This window comes from Scyliorhinus torazame, chromosome 7 (assembly GCF_047496885.1).
Source record: "Scyliorhinus torazame isolate Kashiwa2021f chromosome 7, sScyTor2.1, whole genome shotgun sequence".
Classification (NCBI taxonomy): Eukaryota; Metazoa; Chordata; class Chondrichthyes; order Carcharhiniformes; family Scyliorhinidae; genus Scyliorhinus; species Scyliorhinus torazame.
Genome location: NC_092713.1, coordinates 119,628,532 through 119,647,221, shown reverse-complemented (window position 1 = coordinate 119,647,221; position 18,690 = coordinate 119,628,532). Strand labels below are relative to the sequence as shown.

The 18,690-nt window shown below is 50.4% G+C and overlaps 1 protein-coding gene across 1 annotated transcript in view; it reads left to right on the top strand.

Annotated features, from left to right (window-relative positions):
• The window catches only part of LOC140426523 (uncharacterized), a 210,174-nt gene that overhangs the window by 134,382 nt on the left and 57,102 nt on the right, over positions 1-18,690 (top strand). Inside the window, exons 30-33 of the mRNA XM_072511403.1 lie at positions 103-357; positions 4,409-4,669; positions 9,696-9,956; positions 12,185-12,439. Coding sequence (XP_072367504.1) covers positions 103-357; positions 4,409-4,669; positions 9,696-9,956; positions 12,185-12,439 — 1,032 coding nt within the window. The remainder of the gene's footprint in view (positions 1-102; positions 358-4,408; positions 4,670-9,695; positions 9,957-12,184; positions 12,440-18,690) is intronic.

Here is an 18,690-nt window from a genome sequence, read left to right as displayed (position 1 = left end):
AAAATAAAAAGACATAAATTGCAATAGTGACATTTTTCGTATTTTATAGACATTTATATGTCACTCAGTGTATTTTCAGTTGGATGAACTTTCTTTTTGCAGTACCATGTGTCCCACAGAATGTAGATGCTCTCATGAACTGTGATGCTGGATATATGTCCGTCTCATGGGAGTTAAGTCAAGGTGCAATATCATACATTGCCACAGCGGAAGGGAGCAATATGCAACAATGCAGCGCTAATGAAACATTGTGTGATATCACTGAGCTGGACTGTGGAGAAACCTACACCATCACAGTTCGTGCACACGATGATTCATGTGACACAGCTGAAAGTGCTTCCATCACAAAGAAAACAGGTAACTAAAGAGAAGTGAAACTTCCCTTTTCGCTAATTTCTGCATCAATCTCACTGTCCAAAATGTGTTTTTCCTGAATTACTCAGAAATACATGAATTAACTTCAATAGCACAACTGGTTAGATAGCTAGTGTTGCGGAGGAAAGTACAGCTATTCAACCTTAGTGTACTTCTTTCTTACACTCACGAGAAACCAGCGAAAACTCTTGGAGTAAAAGAAATACTCCTTTATTACAAGTTGTTGCAAGGGTTATTGGCATTCCAAATTGGGTTACCAGAGAGCACAGATTCAAGGATAGTACAGACAGTTATACTTCGAGATTCGATTCCAAGAAATTAACATTTACCAATCGTTTGTTACTAGTTATCTACGTCCAATCATGGCTATCGATTAATGTTACATCATGCATAGTATATGAGAATAATTAACTATTCACATTAAAGGTGGGGATGCTTAATTAAACTATCCAATCATTAAAAAGGCACGTATGTTGTCTTGTAATTAGTGATATCGGTGGTCCGATATCTGGGGTGTAGCTATCAATCATCTTCCTCCCTGCTGTTTAATGGCTCCTCTCGAGGCATGGGTGCTATCCATCACCCCTCCCTGCTTTTATCGGCAGACATCCTGGAGGTCCAGCATTGTATAGTAGACCTTGAGTTTTAACATCTGCAGGTTTTATGCCTGGAAGCTGCCCCTCACTGACACATTGTGTTCTTGCAATATATGTTACAATTGGCAGTTCCCACAGTCAGAACTGGAGATTTTAACTTCTGCAGTAAATAATAGAACTAGAGTTTTCAAACTGGTTGCAGTGTAATATTTCAAGATGCCCAAATTGCCCTTTTCAGCTAGCATGTGGTTCAAATAATATCAATTGTGTGGGTTCAGTTCCTGTTCTGGCTGAGGTGACCTAGGTCCTTTTTTCCCTGCTCCTAAGAGTGGAAGGCAATGGCAAACACCACTGGCAAAACCTGCCTGGGAAAATAGCTCAGGGTTAAGCATCAGCAGACAATGAGCCAAGAGCCTGCCTTGGAAAGAGCACACAGGGAATAGAATGGAATACAAAGTACTAACTAGATGGAATCAAGTTTTATTTTCTTAGATCATGGAGGGACAGTTGAGATCTGTTGGTTATAATTCCTGCATCATGTGGGAACTTCAGGGTATTTACATACAAACATATAAATTAGGAGCAGGATTAGGCCACTCAGCCCCTCGAGCGTGCTCTGCCATTCAATAAGTTCATGGCTGATCTGATTGTAACTTCAATGCCACGTTCCTGCCTACCCCTAATAACCTTTCATCCTTCTTAATCAAGAATCTGTCCAGTTCTGCCTTAAAAATATTCAAAGATGATGCATAACCACCCCACGTTTGTAATCAATTCACATGCCTTGGGGGAACCATGGGTGTAGGCAATGTCTCCAGTTGCATTTGAGATCCAGCTACGGATTTTGAGCTTGATGGGCAGCTTGACACCCTGCCAAGCATCCCAGAGATCATCACAAGCAATGGGAATTCAAGATAGTAGCCATTGGGTGCCCATTGGAAGAGTAGAAAGAGACAGGAGCTACAGGAGTCTTTGGGATATCTCAAATCAATACTCAACATGGCGACATCTTGAAGGAGTCCAGTTTAGCCTATGGCACCAATGTCCAAGAAAATGCACAGGAGGGAACAGCAAACAGTAGAAATGCAGTAATTTATCTTTGATAATAGTTAGGAGGATGAATAGGCATTTCTGTAACCGCATCGTGGGTAGACGTTTGAGGATGGCAAGCAATTGGCATAAGCCATCCTGAGAGTTGGTACCTCCTGCTGCTGCTGGGATTTTACCCATAGTGGGAGAGGCAAGGGGTGGGTCACTTGCCCATGGTTAATTGAGGCCCACATGTGGTCCATTAATGATCACCTATGAGTGTCCCTCTGCTACCATTGGGATTGTACCCATAGCTGGGGAGGCCTGTGTCTAGGATTCAATCTGCCCAGTAAATCCTGTCAAGCTTTGTGACCAGGCTTAGATGGGGGTTACCTTCTTGTTGGGCATCTTGTGCCATTGGAGGCTCCCCCAAAGTATTTCACCACCTCCCCCCATGTTTCCCTCCCCTTGCTCAATCCTGTTGCCACCCCCCCACCCCCCCCCCCCAACCAGGGAATACCGAATTGGCCTGTACAAGACCACAGACTTATCTATGAGTCTATAGTCCTCAAAAACTGCCTGAACTCCAACTGTCACCAGAGCTCCTGGTACTGCTGGGACAAGGGAACTACAGGCAATTTGATTGGGCAGCAGCTCACACATGAGACACCCTCTCTCTGGGAGTGGCAGGCCCACATCAATTAAAGACCCAAGGACATTAACTGGCAGTGGAACAAGTTGGCCCAGCATAGGCAAACTCACCACCAATTTTGTATGGGAGGGGGTTAAAAGGTCTCTGCTCACAGACTGTAAGAAACTTCAGAGAGTCGTGAACACAGCCCAGTTCATCATGCGAACCTGCCTCCCATCCATTGACTCTGTCTACACCACCCACTGCCTTGGGCAGCATAATCAAAGACCCCTCCCACCCAGGTTATTCTCTCTTCCAACCTCTTCCATCAGGCAGGAGACACAGAAGTCTGAGAACACGCGCTAATAGATTTAAAAACAGCTTCTTCCCCGCTGTTACCAGACTCCTCAATTACCCTTTTATGGACAGAACTGATATCTCCATGCATCTTCTCTACTGAGTAGCACTACACTCCATATGCTTAACCCAATGTCTATGTCTGTGCATTTACTTTGTGTATTTATTAAAAGTCCAATGATTTTCATGCATGGAACAATCTGTCTGGACTGTATGCAGAACAATACTTTTCACTGTACCTCGGTACACGTGACAAAAAATCCAAATCCAGTGTAAATTTCAGACCATTGAGAAGGATGAGAAAAGGGAGGAATTTCTGAAATGCGTTCAGGTGGATGAAAGGAATGCAGTGAGCATTGTCTATATAGATTTTTAAAAATAATTTGAAACGGCTTGTTAACAAAATTAAGGTTCATGGAACAGAAGGATCAGTGACAGCTTGGAGTAAATTGGCTTCAGGACAGTAAACATCGAGTTGTGTTAAATGGTTGTTTTTCCATCACTAGAGGCTGGTAGACAGTGGTGTACTAAACTGGCCAATGTGACAAACAGGGAGGATGATAGTAATCAATGACATAGCTAGGTGAGCAGAATGGGAAGAAAGGTGGTACATGGATTTCAATATAGAAAGGTATGAGATGATGCATTTCGGCCGAAGAAATAAGGAGAGACAATATAGATTAATCGCTGTATTAATTGTACAGAGATTAATTGTCCCTGTACAATTCTAAACAGTGCGCAAGGACAGCTATATTGCGGGGGGGGGGGGTGTATGTGCACCGATCTTTGAAGATGACGGGACTTATTGAGAGAATAGTTAGCAAAGCATAAGGATCTTGGATTTCATTGAGCAGCTTTGAGGACAAAAGCAAGGAATTTTTGCTGGAACGGAATCAAGTTCTGGTTAGGCCACAACTCCAGTTTTGGGCACCACACTTTCGAAAGGATCCGTGAGAGGGTGCAGAGGGGATTTCCCAGGATTGTTCCAGAGAGGAAGGATTTTCGCTACAAGGTGAGGTTGGAGAAGCTGGGGTTGTTCTTGTTGGAGGAAAGAAGATTGAAGGGAAATCTGACCAAGGTGTACAAGATTATGAGTGGTTTTGATTAGGAGATGAAGTAAAGCTGTCCCCATTAGCTGCTGGACCAATGGTGGTGATTTCAATTAATGATTTCAAAAGGAAATTAGATGGGCACTTGAGAGAAATAAACTTTTCAGGGGTAAAGGGATAGCAAGGGGAGTAGGACAGATCGGATTGCTCTACAGAGAGCCAAAATTGACTTGATGGGCCGAATGGCCTCCTCCTGTGTCATTATGACTCTTTGACATTGTCAAGAAGATTTTAGTTAGGACAAAAACTCTACAAAACTTTGAGCAGCTGCTGGTCAAGTGCTCTTCATCTGGTCTTTTCATTCTTTTCAGCTTCGTGCATCCCACTGAATCTCGGGGTCCAGCTGGATTGTAACACAAACGATGCTTTCGTGTCCTGGACCCACACTAACGGTGCAGTGTCATACTCTGCATCAGCAAAGGGGAGTGATGGACACGCAGTATTATGTGATACAGCCAACACACATTGTCAAATAGCCAACCTACACTGTGGACAGATGTATAATTTATCTCTGACAGCCCTGGACAATATATGTGACACTTCACAAAGCTCAATATCTGACTTCAGCACTGGTAAGTCTTGTATGGAATTGGTTACTTCAGAACTGGTACAACTGCTTTCCGGTGAAAATGTCACTTCAGTATAATCTTCCAATTTGTAAATATCCCTAAACACTCCATTAGAACAGGGAAGTCTTTTGCATAGAATTGGATGGATCAAAACTGGTAGAACTGATACCCCCGACAGCTTGATTTATATCAAAGCAAAATACTGCTGATACTGGAAATCTGAAATAACCTTCCACAAAATAAATCATCCCAAAACGCTTTGTTGGGACAGGGAATATGAATACCGACCAACAATTGGGAGAAGTTGTGATTGAGAGCCAGGTATGAAACGCTATGTTTTAAGGAGGCATTTGAAGATAGCTAGGGAGGTAATAAGTCAAAATAAATTCCACCCAGAAAGTTCATGACGGCCGAATGCTCACTCTCCAATAGTGGAGTGTCAAGGGAAACTGGTGGGAGGGAAGAACAAAATAATCCAGAATCTAAAGGTCAGGGATCAAAAACTGGGATAAAGAGCTCAAGTTGTTTTAGAAATAGGGTGGAGTGAGACAATGGTGAGACTTGAAATTATACTACAGAAAGACTGTTATTTCTGTAGCATCTTACACTGCTTTATATGCACATGAAAACCAATGAAGAGTTTTTGTAGTGTAGTCACTGATGTACTGTAGGAAATGCTCTTGGGATGGTGAGGTATTAGATAATTGGCCTGGGGTTGGATAATTTGGCCCTTTCTGCTCATTTTATGGGGGTGTTGTAGGTGAAGAAAATACTCCCGGTGCAGAATATGGGGTGGGATTCTCTGATCCTGAGGCTAAGTGTTGACGCCACATAAACGCCGTCGCGTTTCACGATGGCGTCAACATGCCTCCAGGAGCAGCGATTCTGACCTGTACAGGGGGCCAGCACACCACTGGAGCGACCTACGCCGCTTTAGCTGTCGATGCCGGCGACAAATGGGCGCCGCGGGTCTGCGCATGCGCAGTGCGACCGGCGCCAATACGCGCATGCTCAGTGCGACCGGCGCGATTGCGCACATGCGCGGTGGGTCTCTTCTCTGCGCCGGCCCAGACACAACATGGCGTAGGGCAACAGTGGCCAGCGTGGAGTAAAACAGGCCCCCAGCCCGAGAGGCCGGTCCGCCGATCGGTAGGCCCCGATCGCAGGCCGGGCCACAGCAGAGGCCCCCCCCCCCCCCCCCCCCCCGGGGTCGGAACCCCCTCCCCACCCCACCACCCCCCTCCCCAAACCAGGCCGCCCCCGGATGGATGGGTGCCGAGGTCCCGCTGGATAAGACCACATGTGGATGGCGCCGGCGGGACTCGGATTTTATTTACAGCCGCTTGGCCCATCCCGGGAGGAGAATCGGCAGAGGGGGTGGTGGGGGGGCCACGTAGAGCGGCCCACGACTGGCGCTGCGCCGACTGTGCTGGCGCCAATGGCGCCCATTCTCCGCTCTCAGGAGAATAGGCGGATTGGCGTCGGGGCAGCGTCGCGCGATTCGCGCCCGGCCCGGCGATTCACTGGCCCAGCCTGGGCTGAGAGAATCCCGCCCAAGATATTCTCCTTCGGTGGGTGATGTCAAGGAGTTATCAATCAAGGAGTGTGTTGAACATGGGGCACTCTTCAGACCAAGAGGACACGTGTGGCGCAGCAGAGGAAAAGATGGCGGAGGGAGCTATGGTATTGTTGCTTGCACAGTGGACAACAGAACAGTTGGTCCAAATTCTCTCTGCCGTATTCGAGAAGTAGAGGCTGGCGGCCTGGGAGGATTTGGCGAAAGTGGCAGAGCTGATTCTCGCTGCCCTGAGGTGAGTGGATCAGAGATTTGAGGCGCAGAATGCGTTGCTCCAGAAGCTGGAGGAGACGATGGGGGATCACAGCGATCAGGTTGTCTCCTTGAGGCAGATATGCTGATGATGGTGGAGTGGAAGAAGAAGTTGAAGGAAAAGGTTGATACCTGGAATATCGCTTGAGGAGGCAAAACTTGACAATTGTGGGGCTGCCGAAAGGTATTGAGGGCACGAATGCCAAGGAATATGTGGCGAGAATGTTTGGAAAGTTAGTGGGGGGGAAAGTCTTCGACCGCCCTCCAGAAGTTGATCGGGCCCATCGATCATTGAGGAGGAGGCCGTGAGCTGGGCAGGTGCCACGGGAACTCATTGTGCAGCTCCATCGGTATTTGGACAAGGAAAGGATCCTGTGGTGGGCAAAGGAGACTCGGGAATGTACCTTCGAAGGGCATACGGTCCGCATCTATCTGGAGTTGGGCACAGAGCTGGCCAAGAGAAGGGCCGTGTTTAACAAGGCCAAGGCTGCTCTCTTCAGGGGCAAGGTGTGGTTCAGGATGATATACCCGGTTCACTTGTGGGTCACACATGGGGGAAAGGAGTTCTACTTCGGCATGTTGGAGGAGGCGAGCGGCTTTCTAAGAGACTGTGCACTGGGGACTTCTGAGGACGTAGGTTTTTCTTGGGGTGGGTTCACCTGCAAGATCGAACTGTGGAACTGTATGTTTGTGTGTGTGTGTGTGTGTGTGTGTGATGGTGGTGGGGTGGGGGGGGGGATCATTTTGTATGTTTTAATGTTATTTTGTTACCCACTTTGTATTGTTAACCTGTATTAGTCGGGTTTGGTAATGTTTGCCGCCTTACGTTTGGAGTATTGGTATGAGGGTATTACCATATATGGGATGTAGTGGAAGAGCAGGGGGATAGGGGAAGAGTGGGGAGATGGCTACATTTCCATGGTTGCCATCCCCTACGTTGCTTGAACAGATTGTGTCCCAGGATGAGATAGGGGAGGATACGGTCTCTGACATTCACCGGCAATTGATGGAGGGGGAAGAGGCCACTTTGGGGGAAGTTAAGAGGAAGTGTAAGGAGGAGCTCAGTGGAGTATTTGAGAGGGGGTTTGGAGTGAGGCTCTATGGAGGGTAAATGCGATGGAGGGTAAATGCGACATCTTCCTGCGTGCGATGAAGTCTAATTAAATTTAAAGTGGTGCATATAGCGCATATGGCAAAGTCACGCATGAGTCGGTTCTTCAGGGGTAGAGCATCGGTGTGCGCGGTGTTTAGGGAGGCCGGCGAACCACACTCGCATGTTCTGGTCATGCCCGAAATTGATGGAGTTCTGGGAGTCCTTCTCGCGGACCATGCCAGAGATTTTGGGGGTGAGGGTAGCTCCAAGTGGGTGGCGGTATTCGGGGTTTCGGACGGTCCGGGAGTGCAAGTGGGGAGCGAGGCTGACGAGTTGACCCTTGCCTCCCGATAGCCCGGAGGTGGATCTTTTTTTAAAAAATATTTTTATTCTCCTTTTTCACATTTTCTCCCAAATTTACACCCACCAACAATAAACAATAATCAGTAACAAATGTGTCAATCCTTATACCAATAACAACGTCCCATCCTCCCACCAAACCCCAAACAGTAGCCTGCATGTTCACACAAACAAATGACAAAAAGGAATTAGGGATCACCCATAGTCGCCATTAACACACACAGCCCCCCTCCCCCCAACCCTCCCACCCACACGCCCCAACTAATATTCGATGTTATCCAGTTCTTGAAAGTGCATAATGAATAATGCCCATGAATTGTAGAACCCCTCCATCCTTCCCCTCAGTTCAAACTTAACCTTCTCAAGAGTCAAGAATTCCAATAGGTCCCCCCCCGCCCCCCCCCCGCCTCGCCTGGACACAGTGTGGAGAGACTGCTCTCCAACCTCTCAGGATCTGTCTTCAGGCGATCAACGAGGCGAAGGCTACAACATCTGCCTCCGCATATGGCCTCCTGGGGGCCCGGGTCCAGTTTCACGTGCACCACTTTAGAAATTATCCTAAAAACCTCCTTCCAGTAATCCTCTAGCTTTGGACAGGACCAAAACATATGAACGTGATTAGCGGGGGGGCCCTGCAACGTTCACACACATCTACTACTCCTTCAAAGAATCGGCTCATCCTTGCCCTCGTGAGGTGTGCTCTGTATACCACCTTCAGCTGTATCAGCCCCAACCTTGCGCACGAGGTGGAGGCATTCACCCTCCGGAGCACCTCACACCAGAACCCGTCCTCCATTCCCTCTCCCAACTCTTCCACCCGGAGGTGGATCTTGTTAGAATAGCGGACTCCTGAGCCACCCAACGTGAGTGGCCTGCGGAATTCTTGCATCTGGAGAAAATCAAGTTCGCCATTCCAGGGTTTTCTCTCGAGATGGATGTTGTTCAGCTCCTACTTTGAGGATCTGTTAATGTTAGCGGGTGGGGGTGTGGGGGATGTGGTTGAGTCGGTGTTATTTTGTGTTATCGTTATTACTGTTTTAGAGGTTCACTTTAAACGGTGTGTGTAAGATGTTTAAGGGAGTGGTGTGGTGGGTTATATGATAGTTGTATAAAGATGGTGGGTTTATTTGTGTTTTGTATAAAAATGAAAAGCTGAATAAAAATATGTTTTTAAAAAGATTCTGTAATGCCATATGTGTCTGGAAGCAAATGTGAAAAGGTGCACCAAACATGTGTGTTATTGTCCTTTATAAACTATGGATCTAATTTCCTCCCTATTATCTGGTCCTCAGGGAATAGTTAACTCGTTCTATCAGTTAGATGTCATCCAGTATAAGAAGTAAGAAGGACTGTAAATACAAATATTATAGCTAAAAATGTAACTACAGCAATACAGGCCCAATGAATAAAATTTTAATATTGAATTGTGAAAAAATGCCTTAATCTTGATACACCAGGGTGGCTAAAGGTTTATTTATTTCTCAATGAAACCAGTGTCATCTATGAGTGAAACATTTACTTTTGAAAGACAGAAATGCCATATTTAAAAAAGAGTTAGTATTTTCCCTAGTAACCATTCCAACAGATGCAGTCAAATATGTTCGCGGATTTGATCTATCAAGAAAAATATAAGTAAATAAAATTTTGTTCAAGAACACAAATATAATTATCGTGACTCTTGTTTTGAATGTTTTGGACTGTAGATATTTCATGTCCGGTCAAAGCAAGCGTGTTTCTGTATTTTACAGCTCCATGTGCACCCCAATTTACTGACACCAGCCTAAACTGCGTCACCAAGAGTACGACAGTGACATGGGAGGAGAGTGATGGTGCTCTGTGGTACATTACAACAGCAGTAGGACCAGATGGACATGTGACACTGTGTAATACAACAGAGACAAGCTGTGAATTCACGGACCTACACTGCAGTCAGATATATTTGATCACTGTCAAAGCAATGGATGGTCATTGTCAGAGCGTAAACACTTCCACTTTTGAAACTGAAACAGGTAACATTTCTAAAGAGGTTTCTGATGGCTGGAAAATGTTGCACCATCACCGTTGCAAGTACTGTCATGAGACTGGAGCTCTCGGAAGGTCATAGTGGTAATTTGGGCAGTGATGTTACATTTGTTTTCCTCTCTGTGGTGACCCTAGTTAATGGAGAGTTTGAATTATATCACCTCTAGATTTCCATCCTGTTAGTAACATGGACGTAGTGACCACAATGCTCGCTTTATAGATATGCCTTCCACTATGAGGCAGCCTCTTGAGGAATTTGTAAACAGAAGCCCCAATCAGAAATTATAGTCCAATTCGAATTCCGTGTTTTTGAATGGAAATCTCGGGTGGAATTCTCCTACTCCCCGCCGGGTCGGAGAATCGGCGCGGCGCCGCGCAAATCGCGCCCCGACGCCGGGACGCAATTCTCCGCAGTGCGGAGAATCGGCGCCGGCATGGTCGGCGCGGTGCTGGTCGGGGTATGCGGTGACTCTCTGGCCCCAGGCCTGCACGGGCCGCGTGGCCGTCATCAAAAAGCCGAATCCCACCGGTGCCGTTCTAACATCCTCTGAGCCGGCGGGACCTCGGCCTTGAAGAGTTCCGGGTGCGGCCTGTGGAGGGGGAGGGAGGGTTCGGCCCCGGGTGGGGTCTCCGTAGTGGCCTGGCATCGGGGCCCACCGATCGGCGGGCTGACCTCCCTGCCCCCCCGGCCTCCTTTCCTCCGTGCCGGATCCTGTAGCCCTGCGCCATTTGGGGCCGGCGCGGGGAAGAAGGCCACTGCGCATGCGCTAGTTGGTGCCGGCCCAACTGCGCATGCGCGGACCCCGCGGCGCCGGGTTCAGGCCGGGATCGGCAGCTGGGGCGGCGGAGGAGGCCGCTCCAGCGCCATCCTAGCCCCCTGTGGGCCGCAGAATGGGGTCCCGGAACGGGCGTCGACGCCGGAGTAAACCACTCCCGTTTTTACTCCGGCGTCGGCATTTAGCCGCCCGTCTGGAGAATCCCACCCCTCATCACTGCACAATTATTGACGATCTCTTCAATAGGTGTTCACTTCCTGAGTTTGGTATCAAAGGTAACCATGGGGCAAAGGTGTTGTGGAAGAAGCTCTGCGTGAGGTCATTCATTTTGAAACCAAGAAAGATAGGTAAGGGTATTCTCAAAATGATAAGGGGAGGCAGTGGTGTAGTGGTATTGAAGGAGCAAAGAAATTTAGGAGTCCAAGTACTGATATCACTAAAATGAAATTATGGGCAGGTACAAATAAACAAGCAAAATAGCGAATGGAATGTTGACCTTTATCCCAAGGGTGCTGGAGTTCAAATGGGTGGAAGTTTGCTACAGTTCTATAATTCTCTGATTAAAAAGGATCTCGAGCATTGTATTCAGTTTTAGGTTTTACACCTCTGGAAGGGTCTGTTTACCTTGCAGATGGGGCACTGCAGATCCACCAAATATGAGGATTGGTTGAACACACCAGGCTCGTCCTCCATCAATATTAAAGGAATGTCCAATGGGGTTGTCTCAAATGATTAAAAGATTTGATATGATAGACACAGAAAAATCTATTTCCTGGGGGAGGCCAAAACAGTGGAGCAGGGGTGTAAAATTGAGTTAAGCCACTGAGAGAGTGGAAATTGATTCTCTCCTCAAAAGCTGTTGAGGCTAGGTTAATCGGCATTTTCAAAACTCAATAGATAGATTTTTGTTCAATTAGGGAATTAAGGGATAGAATCTTGGAATGGTTACTGCACAGAGAAGGCCATTTGGCCCATTATGTCCATGCTGACGTTGGAAGAGCTACAAATCGAGCCCAAGCCCCCTGCCTTTTTGCCAAAGTCCTGCAGTTTGTTTCTCTTCAGATAATTATCCAATTCCCTTCCGAAAGCCTTGGTTGAATCCTCCTAAACCACACACTTCTGGCCACTCGCTGTCTAAAAAGGTTTCTCATCATGTTGCCACTGGCTCTTTTTGCCGATTGCTGTAAATCAGTGACCTCTGATTTTTGACCCTTCTGCCAGTGTGAAGCTTTGCATTGTTCAGAGCCCTCATGATATTGAACACTTACACAGAATCAGTGCACAGGCAAATGGTTAAGATACAGATCAACATGATCTAATTGACTGGCAGGACAAGCTCAAAGGGCTAAATGATCTTCTCCTGTCCCTATGCTCCCGATCGGAACATTGTAATGATGTCACTAATTTCTGACTTCATTTTTTTTTCCTCCTCCCAAAAGTACCATGTCCCCCTCAGAACGTGCACGTTGATATTGACACTGTCACTGCCTTTGTAACATGGGAGCCGGGTAATCTCACAGTGTCGTACACTGCAACAGCAGAGGGGTGTGATGGACACACAGCCACCTGTACCACATCAGAAACACACTGTCTAATCCCAGACCTTCACTGCAGCCAAATATACAGCATCTCTGTACTCGCATTTGGTGAAAACTGCAGCAGCATCCAAAGCTCCAGTTACGATAGTCGGACAGGTAATGTAGAAAGAAAAAAAACTTGACTTTTATATAAAACCTTTATTTTTTCAGGATATCTCAAGAGGCTTCACAGTCGAGAGATTATTTTCAATGTGCAGTCATTATTGTTGCAGGTAAACTGAGCAGCCAATTTACTCAGGGCACCTCTCAAAATGACAAGTTAAGCTGTTCAGACAGTGTTAATGAGGGACAATTCCCTCGTGAAAATACTCCCAGCACATTTCATTTATTTAGTTAGGAATGTATTTTTATTCAGCTTTTTCAATTTTCTATGTAACTGCAAAACAATAACAAACCACTCGGGAACCCCGCCCCCCCCCCCCCAACCAAAAACCTCAACAGGCCTCGGGAAACTTGGGCAAGCGGTGTTTGGTACTGCTGCCCACAAACGGGGACCAGACAGAACGGCACTCGTAGGGGTCTCCAAGGGAATCGGAGACCACCAGCTGCAATCCCTTTGGGCAGTGTGGTGCCATGGCACTGCTGGTGTTGCCTGGGTACCCTGGCACTGCCAGCCTGCCACCCTGGCAGCACTGCCAGGTTGGCATTGCGAAGGTTCCAAGCTGGCATTTTGTGCACGCGTACAATCCCGGTGTGGGTGTTGGGGAAGGCGGGGATGGGGAGAGGAAGGTGCTGGGGGTCGGGAGGGGGGAGGGTAGACTCTCCCATGTTGCGTTCAGGGGATGGACCCTTCCATGTTGCGTTCAGGCTGGGGGGATGGTCAGGGACTCCTTTCGGGGCCTCGGGGATCGGGACGCCATTTAAAAGTGGCGTCCTAATCTCTCGCTACAATGGGAAGGTCCGACGATCGGAGCTCCCCATTGTAAAAAATGGGCTATGTGTGGCCTCAGCCGTGCCTTCCCCGTTCAGAAAAAAAGAGCGGCAGTGTGCACAGTGGTTAACACGCACAGCTCCCGTAACCCCAGTTCACTGGGTGACTGTCTATCTGTGTGGAGTTTGCAGTTTCTCCCTGTGTCTGCGTGGATTTTCTCCCGATGTTCCGGTTTCTTCCCACAGTCTAAGGGTGTGCGGATTAGGTGGATTGGCCATGCTAAATTGCCCCTTAGTGTCCCAAAGGTTAGGTGGGGTTGCTGGGTTATGGGATAGAGTGGAGATGTGGGCTTACGTAGGGCGCTCTTTCCAAGAGCCGGTGCAGACTCGATGGGCTGAATTGTCTCCTTCTGCACTGTAAATTCTATGATTCAATGAAAACCCCATCCCCCCCACCTGAAAGTACAGAATAAACGGCTGCCATCTCCGGTAGAACCCCTGAATTGCCATTCCACGGTGTACTTGGCTTTCGGGCGATATGAAAACTGCATAAGATCCCTGTAGCGCACAAAGACTCCGTGAGACGAATAGAGTGAAGTCGATGAGGCTTTATTAAGCGTGTCTGTTCCCCCGCAGCTCAATAGTAGACTGGCCTGCGGGGGAGGACTCCGGCTTCTTATACTCCGCCTTCAGGGCGGAGCTAGAGGTCAACGGCCAACCAGGACCCGGGATCTGTCAGCCAATGACATTAGGGCTTCCAGTCCCACATGACCCCCAATACATACTACCACATTCACCCCTTGTCAAAAATGAACCCGGCGGGGTGATGCTTCGTATGGTGGTAAGGGTTTACAGGGCTGGTCCTGGGAGGAAAAAACATTCACATGGCAATACAGTATTGGACAATTTCGTCCTGTTTCAACTATTTACAGAGGGTATAGGGAGAAAAGCAAAATGTTCTTGTGAAAAGTCCATATTTTGATTTAGATCGACGCCACGAGTCGGTCGGGCGGTCTGGTCGTCCGTGTCGATCGCCTCGGCCCCGGTGGTGGTGGTGGTGCTTGTATCGGTGTTGTCGTCTCCGGGAGCCTTACGGTTTCAGCTTGGGCTTTATTCTTGGTCGGGCCTGAGGGGAGGGGAACCGATCCTCCTGGGAAGGGGGCGGTCGTGGGGTGCGGCGGTGGCAGGAAGGGGGGGGGGTTGGGTGAATGGTGTCGGGGGGGGGTGTGTGTGTTTCCGTCGGGCGCCAGATCCCGCAGGGAGACCGTGTCCTGTCGGCCGTCGGGGTACTCCACGTAAGCGTACTGCAGCTTCGCGTGGAGGAGGTGAACCCTTTCGACCAACGGGTCCGCCTTATGTGCCCGCACATGCTTTCGGAGCAAGATGGGTCCTGGGGCCGCCAGCCAGGTTGGCAGCGACGTTCCAGAGGAGGACCTCCTAGGGAAGACAAGGAGACGCTCATGAGGCGTTTGATTAGTGCTCGTACATAATAACGACCGGATGGAGTGGAGAGCGTCCGGGACGACCTCCTGCCACCGTGAAACTGGGAGGTCCCTGGACCGTAGGGCCAGTAGGACGGCCTTCCAGACCGTGCCGTTCTCCCTCTCTACTTGCCCGTTCCCCCGGGGGTTGTAGCTGGTCGTCCTGCTTGAGGCTATGCCCTTACTGAGCAGGAACTGGCGCAGCTCGTCACTCATGAAAGAGGACCCCCTGTCGCTATGGACGTATGCGGGGTAACCGAACAGTGTGAAGATGCTGTTCAGGGCTTTAATGACTGTGGCCGCGGTCATGTCTGAGCAGAGAATGGCAAAAGGGAAGCGGGAGTATTCGTCCACCACATTAAGAAAATATGCGTTGCGGTCAGTGGAGGGGAGGGGCCCTTTGAAATCGAGACTGAGGCGTTCAAAGGGGCGGGAAGCCTTAATCAGGTGCGCTCCATCCGGCCTGAAAAAATGCGGTTTGCATTCCGCGCAGATGTGGCAGTCCCTTGTGACTGTACGGACCTCCTCTAAAGAGTATGGGAGATTGCGGGACTTGATGAAGTGGAAAAACCGAGTGACCCCCGGGTGGCAGAGGTCCTCGTGGAGGGTTTGGAGGCAGTTAATTTGTGCGTTGGCACATGTGCCGCGGGATAGGGCATCGGACGGCTCGTTCAGCTTTCCGGGACGATACAAAACCTCATAGTTGAAGGTGGAGAGCTCGATCCTCCACCTTAAGATCTTGTCGTCTTTGATTTTGCCCCGCTGTGCATTATCGAACATGAAGGCTACCGACCGTTGGTCCGTGAGGAGAGTGAATCTCCTGCCGGCCAGGTAATGCCTCCAATGTCGCACAGCTTCCACTATGGCTTGGGCTTCCTTTTCCACTGAGGAGTGGCGGATTTCTGAGGCGTGGAGGGTCCGGGAGAAAAAGGCCACGGGTCTGCCCGCTTGGTTAAGGGTGGCCGCTAGAGCTACGTCGGAGGTGTCGCTCTCGACATGGAAGGGGAGGGACTCGTCGATGGCGCGCATCGTGGCCTTTGCGATATCCGCTTTGATGCGGCTGAAGGCCTGGCAAGCCTCTGTCGACAGAGGGAAGGTCGTGGTCTGTATTAGGGGGCGGGCCTTGTCTGCGTACTGGGGGACCCACTGGGCGTAGTATGAAAAGAACCCCAGGCAGCGTTTCAGGACTTTTGGGCAATGCGGGAGGGGAAATTCCATGAGGGCGCGCATACGTTCGGGATCGGGGCCTATTATCCCATTGCGCACTACGTAGCCCAGAATGGCTAGCCGATTGGTGCTAAAAACGCACTTGTCCTCGTTGTACGTGAGGTTCAAGGCTTTGGCGGTCTGGAGGAATTTTTGGAGGTTGGCGTCGTGGTCCTGCTGATCGTGGCCGCAGATGGTTACATTGTCGAGATACGGGAACGTGGCCCGCAACCCATGTTGATCAACCATTCGGTCCATCTCCCGTTGGAAGACCGAGACCCCGTTTGTGACGCCAAATGGGACCCTTAGGAAATGGTATAATCGCCCGTCTGCCTCGAAGGCTGTGTACTTGCGGTCACTTGGGCGGATGGGGAGCTGATGGTAGGCGGACTTGAGGTCCACGGTGGAGAAGACTTTATATTGGGCAATCCGATTGACCATGTCGGTTATGCGGGGGAGAGGGTACGCGTCTAGTTGTGTGTACCTGTTGATGGTCTGGCTATAGTCTATGACCATCCTTTGTTTCTCCCCTGTCTTCACTACTACCACCTGCGCTCTCCAGGGACTATTGCTGGCCTGGATTATGCCCTCCTTTAGTAGCCGCTGGACTTCGGAGCGAATGAAGGTCCGGTCCTGGGCGCTGTACCGTCTGCTCCTAGTGGCGACGGGTTTGCAATCCGGGGTGAGGTTCGCAAACAAGGACGGGGGTTGCACCTTGAGGGTTGCGAGGCCGCAGATAGTGAGTGGGGGTATTGGGCCGCCGAATTTGAACGTAAGGCTCTGTAGATTGCATTGGAAATCTAATCCCAGCAAGGTGGGGGCACAGAGTTGGGGAAGGATGTTTAGTTTATAGTTTTTGAACTCCCTCCCCTGCACCGTTAGGGTAACTATGCAGAATCCTTGGATCTGTACGGAGTGGGATCCTGCAGCTAGGGAAATCTTTTGTGTGCTGGGATAGGTGGTCAAGGAACAGCGTCTTACCGTGTCGGTGTGGATAAAGCTCTCTATGCTCCCGGAGTCGATTAGGCATGGCGTCTCGTGGCCGTTTATTAGCACCGTTGTCGTCGTCGTCTGGAGTGTCCGGGGCCGAGCTTGATCGAGCGTAATTGAAGCGAGACGGGGTTGTAGTAGTGGAGTGGGGTCCGTTGTTGCCGTCCAAGATGGCGTCGGGGATGGACAAAATGGCCGCCCCCATACATCGCACGTGGCTGGTGGGTCACAAGATGGCGACGGGGGTGGACAAAATGGCCGCCCCCACGCGTCGTACAGGTCTGGGGTGGTCCAAGATGGCCAAGCCCTTCCTCCCCTCGTGGTGGCCGGGACCCAAAATGGCGGCGTCTGCGGGTCGCACATGGGGCGCTGAGGGGGCTGGGGAGTGCTAGGACCGCGCGGAGCTCCCTCACCGGGGACAGCGGTGGTCGGGACCCAAGTTGGTGGCGCCGGCGGGTCAGACGTGGGGCGTGGGGTGGGGGTTAGGGGGGCGTTAGGGACGCGCAAAACTCTCTCTTCTCCGTGGAGAGTGGTGGCCGGGACCCAAAGCGGTAGCGCCGGCGGGTCATACATGGGGTACGGGGAGGGGGGTTGGGGAGCGTAAGCGGCGTGCAGGGCTCCCTGTTCTCCCGGGACCGCGGTGGTCGGGACCCAGAGCGGCTGCGCCTGCGGGTCATACATGGCGTGCTGGGGGGGTTGGGGCGCGTAAACGGCTTGCAGAGCTCCCTGTTCTCCCGGGACAGCGGCGACCTCGCGGGACCGGCACACAACCGCGTAATGGCCCTTTTTCCCGCAGCTCTTGCAGATAGCTGCGTGGGCCGGGCAGCGCTGCCGGGGGTGTTTCGCCTGGCCGCAGAAATAACAGCGGGCGCCCCCGGTGCGACTCGGCGTTTGGACCGCGCAAGCCTGTGGGGTGTCCGGGGGGGGGGGGTGGGTTTGTCGCGACGGGTACGTACGGAGCCCAATGGGCTGCCGCGCGGTCGGGGCCGTAGGCGCGGGTATTACGCGCGGCCACGTCTAGGGAGGCTGCTAGGGCCCGGGCCTCTGAGAGTCCTAGCGACTCTCTTTCTAGAAGTCTTTGGCGGATTTGGGAGGAATTCATACCTGCCACAAAAGCATCGCGCATTAACATGTCCGTGTGTTCATTTGCGTTCACCGAAGGGCAGCTGCAGGCTCGTCCCAAAATCAGCAGCGCGGCGTAGAATTCGTCCATCGATTCTCCGGGACCTTGCCGTCTCGTCGCGAGCTGGTAGCCAGCGTAAATTTGGTTAACTGGGCGGACATAGAGACTTTTCAGTGCTGCGAACGCCGTCTGGAAATCCTCCGAGTCTTCGATGAGGGAGAAGATCTCCGTGCTCACCCTCGAGTGCAGGACCTGTAGTTTTTGGTCTTCTGTGACCCGGCCGGTGGCCGTTCTGAGGTAGGCCTCGAAACAAGTCTGCCAGTGCTTGAAGGCTGCTGCCGCGTTCACTGCGTGGGGGCTGATCCTCAGGCATTCCGGAATGATCCTGAGCTCCATAGTCCTTTTTAGGCACGCTTAATAAATTGTAGCGCACAAAGACTCCGTGAGACGAATAGAGTGAAGTCGATGAGGCTTTATTAAGCGTGTCTGTTCCCCCGCAGCTCAATAGTAGACTGGCCTGCGGGGGAGGACTCCGGCTTCTTATACTCCGCCTTCAGGGCGGAGCTAGAGTTCAACGGCCAACCAGGACCCGGGATCTGTCAGCCAATGACATTAGGGCTTCCAGTCCCACATCACCCCCAATACATACTACCACAATCCCCCAGTCACACTGGGGC